General features: G+C 36.2%; 1 protein-coding gene across 1 annotated transcript; it reads right to left on the bottom strand.

The window, feature by feature from the left end:
• Window positions 1-1,640: 1,640 nt before the first annotated feature.
• Window positions 1,641-3,272, bottom strand: LOC128028973 (somatostatin-1A-like). The gene is made up of 2 exons (XM_052616389.1): window positions 3,043-3,272; window positions 1,641-2,148 (listed from the first exon to the last, which is right to left on the bottom strand). Exons 1-2 carry the CDS (start codon window positions 3,178-3,180, stop codon window positions 1,942-1,944), a joined length of 345 nt encoding a protein of 114 aa, XP_052472349.1. The 5' UTR covers window positions 3,181-3,272; the 3' UTR covers window positions 1,641-1,941.
• Window positions 3,273-11,253: the final 7,981 nt, after the last annotated feature.

Raw genomic sequence — 11,253 nt, 5'->3', positions numbered from 1 at the left:
CTATTAATGCCACCACAGGAAATATCAAACACGCAGAAAGAACAAACCGACGCCACCTGTTGCCCCCGGAAATGTGCCTACCTTTTCAACCAAACACCAACCACCCCCCCCCCAAAAAAAAAGAAAAAAACTAGCCACTTTACCATGTAATATTGGCAATTGTAGATTGAATTAAATGCGACAATCTTCTTTTAAAGTCTTTAATTAGCTGTAATAAATGGAGATGCTGCAGACTGACATTGAAATGCATTGAAGGCTTGCTAATCACTTTAAAAGCTCTGAGGGTGATGTCAAGATTGGTGAGACGCGTGGCATGAAAATGTGAACCGTTTAAAAGGGTATTTTTTGTCTTTGTGTGTGTTTGTATGAGTGGTATATTTACTGACGTCTTTTGAAATAGAGAGATTATACATGGGTGGGTGGATATGGACCCCATGAACGGAAGGCTGTTGCCACAACATTCATATGCACACACCTGTACAGTAAATGTATTATATTAAAATATTTAATAGAAATATAAAGAAAAATGCATATTCATTATCTATATAAAAACTAAATATATATCATTTTAAAATAGGCCCTATATAATATAGAGTGGAAATATAAGTGTAAAGTTAATAGCTCAATTGTTCTTATCTTTTATAACAACATGACTGAATATGAATTTCTGACCTGTCTATGGAAATGAGAGATTATAGAGCTATGAAGCCTAGTAGTACACACACACACACACACACTTTACTTGGCTTCATACAGCTTTGCAAAAATTATCATTGAGCTGCAAAGTAACATTAAACCAATTGGTGACAAAAATGATTTTTCTCAAGTACAACCCATGAAACTGATAAATATAAGTTTATATTTACATGGTTTTCTTTGTAGATACATTTAAAAGAGATGCGTGCAGTCAGGGATGAAGGACCAGAAGAAAACGAGACAGTAAAACAACCACAGAGTGAACTGCATCTGCTGTCTTCATATCGCCTATTTTCTGTAAATGTCAATGATAATGATGTGTTTTAAATGTAACTGCGCATACCCAGAATGAGGGCAGTAAGAGCAGTGACCATATATGTGTCAAAAGTAAAAAAACGCTGATGACACGTTCATAATATAAAACGGTGGTCCTCAATTCTGATGGCTGGTCTCCGTCAATCTCACAATCTGTATTCAACCTCAAACCAGGCTGCACAGGGAGATAAGCCTAACACACACACATACACACACAGTTGGAAAAGGACCTTTCAACTGGCAGAAAAACACACACACAAACCCATAATTATTTGAGAGCTTCTTAACTGAATCTCTTAATGCTGAAAACGAAAGGTTATTAAGAGCCTTTGTGATTCATTTGCCAGACAGAGTTTCTCTCTGCATCTTTCACATTCACTTTGGCTCTTATATGGGACTGAAAGATTTCCACACAGTGCAGGTTACCATTAAATTTAGCCTTATTGATTAGCTCCCAACCTCACACCTGCCATCCAAAATAAAAACAAATAAATAAATAAACTTCTGGAAAGAAGAGAGCTCTTGGACTTTCTTTCCCATGCCTTTGGCTTTTACACACCATAAAATAAGTGTTATCAGTGTTGTATGAAGAAGTCTCTGTGTGTTTACATTGGTGGGAAAAAGTTGCATTATGCATTGGCTCTGAAACATAGATTTTATTCAAACAAACAATTAAAAATAGTGATATCTGCTAAAGTACAATTAAAAGCAGATTCGCACACATCCGCAAAACATTCTTTCCGATGACACATCAATAGCCTTGAAAAACACAGTCAATTAGAGCTCTCATCGTTGTTAAACGACAAATATAATCGCTTTTATTTTCTTATATACAGTTTAGATATGATGAAGAATGCAGGAAAGACGGGAAAAATAAATGTGAAGGATTAAAATAGAATAGGTCAAAAGAAAACGGTTCGTGGTGAAAAATTAACACGACGTGAAAGTTTTCCAGAAGAAGTTCTTGCATCCCGCTTTGCGCTCGCGAGGTGCCAGCATGGGACCGGCGGCGCGCTCGAGCTCCAGACGGACGTCATCTTTCTCCACAGCGCGGGACAGATCCTCGGGCTCCAGCGCCTCGTTTTCTGCTTGCACGAGGTCCGAGAGCAAGTCTGCAAGTGTGTATCTGGCAAGTTCCTGAAGAAATTAAGAGAAAGTGTTGGCAAAGGTGCGTCAAAAAATGCGAACAAAGGTACAAAGCTGTTACTGAGTTGGAACCCTGTAGTGGTTCCCAATCCTGTTCCTGAAGAACCCTCAACACTGCACGTTTCTGGTGTCTCTCTTATCTGATACACACATTTGAGGTCTTGGAGTCTTCACTAATGAGCCGATGAGTTGAATCAGGTGTGCTTAAATAGGGAAAAATCTAAAATGTGCAGAGTTGGGGGTTCTCCAGGACCAGGATTGGGAACCACTGCCCTAAAAGCTACAAGTTACACCTTTGTAACTTATTTACTCCTAAATGGTACATATTAACAACTAATTTGTCTTTTTCAAGTGAATAAAGAAAAATCGAAATGAAGTTTGCACAAAGCAAATGACTGTCTCGAAATTAAGGGACTGGGTTGCATCGAATTCTTAAGCGTTGTGTTGATAAAAGCAGACGTTTGCAACTCATAATTTTGCTCTTTTAAGTCGGACTGTCTGACAACCGCCATTTGCTATCTGTATAAACGTAACGAATTATCTGGATTTATTTCCATTTTATATGTAGGCTACGATGCACTTACGCGTTTAACACTTAATATATAACTTTTTTTTTTTTTTTTTTTTTTTGCCTTTTCTGACTCCTGATGTTTGCATGACCATTATTTTATTTTTTGGGTGAGCTTTTATTAATCATAATCAACATTGTGCAAGTTCAAACGCCCTGAACTGTAGAACTTCAGTCTGAAGATGCAGATGCTTTCGTAGATTTCAGCACCATGGACAGTGATTTAGTTCATTTGCTGACATTTCATGATTCAATATAGTCATTTATAACGCATATACAATTACTAAAACTAGTAATTTATGTAGGTATTAGTTTACCTGTTTTCCAGCAGGGTTGAGGCGAGATCTCTGCAGAAATTGGCGGAGTTTGGCGTCTGTCGGTGCTGCTGAGACACTGCTGACTGCGAGCGCAAGGGACAGGAGCGCTAGTGCGCACTGGATACGCGTGGAAAGCATCTTTGAAAGTATTGATTTGGGTAGCGCTGCGCTAGTTGTAACTCGCCTCTTCTATCTCTTTGCTCCTTCTGTTGCAGCTCATTCCTGCAAAGTTGCCTTTTATAAACGATTCGCCTGACGTCAGAAGGAGAGGGGGTTTCCTCCGCGTGCGCTCGAGTGATGCTGAGTGAAAAAGATGACACCGGTTAGGAGCGTGAATCCTACCGGAGGTGAAAAGGATTAATGATCGATTTAACCTGCAATCGTCACTCCAACCCCACACACATACTGTATTTTGTCTGTGTGTGTTTGTTAGAATATAGTATATTGACTAAGAGTCTTGCACAAGTTTTGCTGAAGTGGAAATATAGCATTAACAGAGTATAGGGTTTTTGAGATCATCATCCTATAACACTGCATCTGAGATGTCCTCACTAACATAATAAAACCACTATGTGTTTGTGTTTTAGGCTCAGAGTGTGAATGAAAGGGAGAGACGATCACAATATATCACACAATATATAATAGGTTATGAAAAAAAGACCCTCAGAATATAAAGATAAGTATACAGTTATTCACTGTCCTCGAATCTAACAAGAAGTATGTGGGGATTTTTCAGTGACTACTTGTGCAAGTTACACAATTAAGCCGGAAGGCTGCGACAAGTGGCTTAAGTGAATCTTAATGAGTGAGACTTAATCATTCTTCAACCGATTCGTTTACAAGTGTTGATTAATTCCGGGAAAAAAAAAACAGTCACTCAACCGATTCACTCAAACTACTGATTCATTCAGGAACCAAAATAGTGATATTATATCATTTAAAATAACGTTTAATTGGAATCATAAATGCAACAGATTTAGTTCAAACCTATCGGGGTTTGTTTGGAACTTAACTTGAATAGGCCTACTGTCTCTAAAAAGTTACTTAACAATTTAATAGGCCTATTACATTTTTGTTTATTGAACTTTAAAGCATTTCGCACAATTGGTCTGCCTGTAAAACCACTTGATGCCATAACACGCTCTTGTTATATTGCTTTATCAAAACCTATTCGCCCAGGGCAAAGATATTCATTGACGGTGGTTTGGTTCACACTGCCTAATGCGTGTGCGCATTGACGTCAGGTTTTCCGAGAAGAGCCTCGTGTCCTACTGTTTTCTTCGGGCCGGGCGGATAGTGGATCTGTTTGCCTCTTTCCTCCGTGGGGGGTTCTCGGTCGCTCCACTCTTCTAATCAAAACTCAACCGTCGATTAGGTGATGGTAATGGCCAGCCATGATCCACGCCGCGCGCGCCTTCTGATACGTGATGTGTTAGAGGAGAACTCGCGCTAATTCCACTGAACCCGTAGGGACGGTGTGACGATGGCAGCCGCTCTGCGAACCCGGTGACTTGATACGCATCCAAAGCACAATTATTTAGTAACTATTTTTTTCGCACACTGCGCACGCTGTTAAGTGCAAATTAATATCAGACTAACCCTTAGCGGCAGTATTTTTCACAACCGTTTCTTTTTTAAAGCTAATTGCAGTCAAGTGTGCTTGGAGCGCATGCAGTAGCCTTTGCCGGTTGAGACTACAAACATATTTAGACATGGCTAATGGCAGAGATTTCTATTAGTGCTATAGAGTTTGGCAGAGGCCACCGAACTGCATAGGCATTCATGTTGGTATGTGGTTTATGGGGATTTAAAAAAAACAAACTAATTTTTAATGATTTATAAGCCTTTTGAATTACGGGGACACTGAAAATGTCCTTATAAATCACCTCCTCATTGTATTACCTATGTCATAACCATGTCATTATACAAATTTGTGTCCTCATAAACCACATAAACATGCTCACACACACACACACACACACACACACACACACAGTTATACAAAAAAGGGCCTGAAAAGTATTTGGAATTTATTTGCATTGATATGATCAAACCAAGTGGCATTCAAAAAAAAAAAAAAAAAAAAAAAAGAAATAAAAAAGAAATAATAATTTCACAAAAAAAAAAATATAAATAAATAAAGAAGAAGCAGTATTGTTCAAAGGTGAAACAGCAAAATATATAAATACATTAATACAAAAGTTCTGAGATAATCATAATTTGTTGCAGATTATAAAATTCATTAAGGGTGCACTTTTCAAATAAATCTTTTTACAAATGTAAGATGAACATTTTGACACTTTTAGTGAAATTTTGGGATGTTCATTTTCACCTTGAAAACATTTAAAAGTTATTGCAAAAAAGCAAAAAGAAAAGCTTATTTTATTTGAAGATGCCGCCTGGTTTTATATTTTTGCCTCAATAAAATTCATACATTAATGTACATTTTAAGAGTTCAAATAAGTTTAAGTACTTCAACACTTGCAGATACAGACATCCTTTCCAAGCACTCTGCATTGGGTTAAGAAACCTGTAGTGTTGTAATTAAAGCTTGGGTTTTGAAGGAAGTTTACAATCTCATTTTCTCTTTTCTCTGTAAAGCTGATGTTGGACTTTCTCATTATAATGCATTTTTATACTGAGGTTTAAATTGAGTGGCTGAAATCATACAATGCAGCATAAATTTTAGCTTAATAAATCTAATCGCTAATCAGAATTGGGCTTCAAACAGCAGTCAGTCAACTGCTTCCCCAGTCACTTTTCTGTTTGATTGTGAGTCAGCTGCATCAGTTGGCAAACTTAATGCTTGTTTTAACTTCTAACATTAAGTATTACACTTTATAACTTGTCCTGAGACATGAATGAGAACACAAAAATAATTATTTTCTACGTAAAACCTATGACTTTCACGTGATGTTGCAACCTACACTTAGGCCTTTTAAGGAATAATTTAGCAAAAAAAAAAAATGTATATACCCTTAAAGGATGTATAAGTTTGTTTCTTCATTGCAATTTAGCATTACATCACTTGCTCACCAATACATCCTCTCTTCAGGGAATGGGTGCCGTCACAGTCACAACTGTAAAATGACTGTAAAACAAAAACATGATTTACAGTTCATGTACAAAATGTTCTCATTTAAGAAAACAGATGAGTTCAAATTACAAATTATTATAGCCTATTAATTGTAACAATTATTATCAATAAATTCATATATTAAATAATATCTAAATATATTTTGTCTGTCTTCTGTTTTAATTGTTTTGATATATATATTTGATCCACAAGTTCACATTTACAACTTTGCCTGTTTGCTGAACTAAAAACATGGGTTCATTTCCACATTGGTCTGAACAAAAACAGCAGAAGCTGTTTGAAAACGTAGATTCATTCTCTGCCAGCAGGAGGCGCTTTTGCAACGTTAGATAAAAATAAAACAGCACAGCAGTGACTTATTTAATTATTTAATGAAATCATAATTTTTTAGTTTAATCATCACTTAAGCCATATTGCAATCCTTGTCTTTCCTTTGCCAAATTTAAGACCTCCTGAAATCCAAAACAGCTGATAAAAACATCACGATAATCCACAAGTAATCCACATGACTCCAATGTATCAATTAACGTCTTGTGAAGTGAAAAGCTGTGTGTTAGATAGAAACAAATCCATCAAGACATTTTAACTTCAAACTGTTGCTTCTGGCTACCATAATAATAAAACCATAATGTTGAGTCCTCCAACCATAATATTGCTTTTTCCAGTGACAAAGTCATCTTGTCTGAATCAGGAAACATGCAAGGATTAAACACAATTTATAAGTGAAACCAGTCCAAAACATTTCTAAACAAACATGTTGTTGGATTTTGATGTGAGAAGACAACAGGGGATGGACTTCCTTTAGCCAGAAGTGACAGTCTAAAGTAAATATGCTTTACAATGGATTTTTGTATGCAGCTTTTCACTTTTATTAACTCACTTTTACCAATTCATGTACTGGAGTCATGCGGATTACTTGTGGATTATTGTGATGTTTTTATCAACTGTTCGGACTCTCATTCTGACGGCACCCCGTTCACTACAGAAAATATATTGGTGACTGCATTTCTCCATATCTGTTCTGATGAAAAAACATCGACATCTTGGATGGCCTGAAGGTGGGTAAATTTAAATACAATTTTAATATTGGAGTGAACTATTCCTTTCAGCCAGGTTAAATAAGACAAAATGAGCTGGAGAAAAATGTGCATCAAGACAACTCAAAGGAAATCCACTAAAGGGACCATTTATTAAACCAGCATGACAATGATAAGTAAGGTGTAAAAGGATGAAATGAGCTGAATCTACTGACCAAAATATCAGAGAGTTAGGGGTCTTTTTTTTTTAGTATTTGAGCTAGAGAGCTACCAGTGAGTTTTAATATAACCATGAAAAGTTATGCTCCCATTCCCAAACATTTCAATTCCAGTTGCTTGGCGAGCACATCTAGCCAAACATCTTTGCTAATGGGCACTCCAGAAATAAACAAATAAGAGCATCTTCAGTAAATGTCACTGATTACAATGGAACTACAGAAAAGCAATAGGTTAAAAACTACTCAGAATGATGTAGCCACTGCAGAGCGTATTCAATTAAATTGCTTGTAGCTTGAATTGGAATTTGTGGAGAGTGATTTTCGAGGAAACTGGGAATTTTAGAAACGTAGAGATGTTTGACTAATGACGTGCTAAACAGGCTCATCTGTTTTACCGGAAAGGTCATCAACCTCTGTCAAACATACATACAGTAATACAAACTGTGGTCAGGTACTCAGTGGGACTCCAGGTGGCCATTGCAATCTGGACACACTGTCCATCATCCCGCAGAGGCAGCCTGGCCTGTCCACAAACACCTTTCCATTCATCTGTCCAGCGGTTTAAATTTAAATCATAATCACCAAGTCATGTCACCTATATACACATACCCACTGTGCTACTACAGATACATTTATATGTGATGATGAAGTACTGGATGGCCATCTGGCTTAGGATGATAGTGTGTGAGAGAGAGATAGAGAGAGAGAGAGAGATGAAGGAAATGGCATGAATGAATATGTTTACTCTGGTGTATATATGTAAAGATTTTAAGATCTTAATCTATAAATTGTAAATTATTAAATATAAAAAATTAAAAAAATAAAAACTATTCAACATAATGACAATAATGAATTTATTCACACACACTTCACACTTTTTATTGATATATCTTTAATTTAAAATATATATTTATATTATTTTAATTAGAAATTACACACACAAACACACACACACACACGTTTATTTTTGTGAAAAGTGGGGACATCCCATAGGCGTTATGGTTTTTATACTGTACAAACTGTATATTCTATCGCACTAAACCAACCCTACATCTAACCTTAACCCTCACAGAAAAGTGTGTGCATTTTTACTTTCTCAAAAAAAAAAAAAAAAAAAAAAAAACATTTTGTATGATTTATAAGCGTTTTGAAAAATGGGGACATGGGTTATGTCCTCAAAAGTCTCCCTCTCCTTGTAATACCTGTGTCATACCCATGTCATTATACAGAGTTGTGTCCTGATATGTCACAAAAACAAGAGCACACATGTGTGTGTGTTTGTGTGTCTATCTAATCTATCTAATCTTACTTAAAAAAAATTTTTTTTTGTAAAGATTTAGATCGTGAATTAGAAGATAGATTAAGAAAAAGAAAGGTGGAGATTAAAAGAGAGGTGGATGCAGATCAGATAAATAAACACTTTGATTTGAATTGCATGCTCTTAAATTCATCTGTCAAGTTTCAGGCTTGTCAGAGACTTGAAGGAATTACTCACCCTGCCCTGCATCCACCTCGCCGACTCGTCCTCCTCCGCTGGCATTTTCTCTTTCCACACTTTCACACACACATATAAAGCGTGGAAATTTGTGTATGAAAGTGTGAAATGACTTGCAGCCACACACACACAAGCTCACAGAAGCATAAGTGAACCGAGAACCTGTCATTTTCACAGCAAACAAGTGAAGAATCACCTCAAACACAATTAAATGCAGTCTATTCACCTGTGCAATTAGCCCAACAGCACAAAACAGATTTTTATATTTTCAGAAGAGTATCTCTTTGATCTGTTTAATCAAAATCACATAGCTATAATAAAAGTAATTTATACAGAACAGCAAATATATAAGCTTCTGATCTTTACTGGAGTGAAATTAAGGCCAATCTGTTCCACTGCGTTGGTGTGATCTGTTTGTACTTTTTCTTGGTTCATGAAATGATCAAATCTTTCTGGTTAGATTTCCTATCATCCATTCTTCTCATCTCTGTCCCCATCAAAAGATTTTTAATAATGCTGGCTCATTTCTAGAAATTACACAAAGTTGAGCAAAGTTCAAATGAATTAAGCATGAGAAATGTGAGTGGGTCATACATTTTTCAAACTGGAAACAAACACATAAGTCTTTTAATTATGTTAAAGGTCAACTTTACGTTTTAGGGCTTCATCTCATTCTCTCTGTATATTTATTTTTTCTCTCATAGGCATTATGAGATAGACCATGAAATGCCCGATACCAGCATCAACATTATGACATCATCTTTTACATCTATAAAGTATATAAAAAATCATGAATATGTACAAATCTGCACAAATCCTTTATGAACTGGAAATTTTGTGAGGGTAACTTCACAGGTGAGTGGGTTTAATGCTCAGAAGCCCATGAGCACAACACTCATTTATTAAATGATGGAAAATCTTTATCTGAGAATGAGCTTTTTAATGGCAGTGTTATTAATAAATGAAACCCAGAGAGCCTAAGATAAGTACATCTTTGTTTAGATTGATTTAATTATCATCAAAGCTCATTAAGTATGAAATATGAGTTTAAAAACATTGACATTATGGTAGACAGATTTGTGTGTGTGTGTGTGCGCTCTTGTTTTTGTGACATATCAGAACACAACTCTGTATAATGACATTGGTATGACACAGGTGTTACAAGGAGAGGGTGCCTTATAAGGACAAAACCCATGTCCCCATTTTTCAAAACGCTTATAAACCATACAGAATTAGTGTTTTTGAGAAAGTAAAAATGCACAAAGTTTCCTGTGAGGGTTAGGGTTAGGTTTAGTGTTGGTGTAGGGCGATAGATAATACTGTTTGTACAATATTAAAACCATTTCGCCTATGGGATGTCCCCACTTTTCAGAAAAACAAACATGTGTGTGTGTGTGTGTGTGTGTGTTTATTAAACATAAAATTTTTCAACTTTGAAAAATATACAGTAGCTACCTTTTATAAAAACCCATGCAATTACATTACATTCTCATATGCACATCTTTTTCGATCTCTTTCATTTATAAAGTTAAAGCTTTTATATACTGCATTCACAGTTTCACAGTTTTCACTGTGCATTGAAATCTCTGAGCTTCAGACACCTGCCCTATGATACAACATCACTTACTGTATTTCTCATCAGGCTCAACAAACATACTCACACAGTCTCAAACAAATAAATGGTACTTCTGTGAAGCGGTACACCCCATGTGTATAATAGCAGAATCAATGGTATTTAGTGACGAGCAGTCAGGCAGAGATGAGAGAAAAGAGCACCTGGCAGTGGAATCATTCAGCATTGATATTTAAACACAGCCTAGTCGAACCCGTCTACTCACCCTTACACTGCTAATCAGCTCTTCAACTCAGACGGAGAGAACACGCTCTCATGTATATATGTGTGTGCGTGTTTGTGTGTGTGTATAAATGTCTTTGAGCAGGTCAAAATGATCTGAGCGTCTCGAAATAAATTGCTTTCAAACTTTTCATCTCCGTTTTTGCAACAAAGAATAGGCTGCAATTTAACCACTGTGATTGTTTTTACAGTATGCGGCTCAAATAACACAAATTTGTCAGGAAAAAGAAAACCTAACCAGTTTCGGGAGCTATTCATTCATATGCAAAATTCATGCTAATCGGCTGACAGCCCCAAACTTCTTTGCTTGTTCAACAAATTACGCAATTATCAGTTTTTCATCACATTCACTTCTTTATTGCTTAATTTATTTAGTTCCTTTTGAAGCTGTCGCTACAATCAGACACAGTTTGCCATGATGTCACTTCCTACGGTCACCTTTGTGATTTACATATTTATTTGAATGTGAGTCATACTTACATATTCCATTCTGAGGGTTTTAATACTCT

This window comes from Carassius gibelio, chromosome A15 (assembly GCF_023724105.1).
Source record: "Carassius gibelio isolate Cgi1373 ecotype wild population from Czech Republic chromosome A15, carGib1.2-hapl.c, whole genome shotgun sequence".
NCBI lineage: Eukaryota > Metazoa > Chordata > Actinopteri > Cypriniformes > Cyprinidae > Carassius > Carassius gibelio.
The sequence above is the reverse complement of the archived record's forward strand: the minus strand, read 5'-3'. Positions and strand labels throughout refer to the sequence as shown.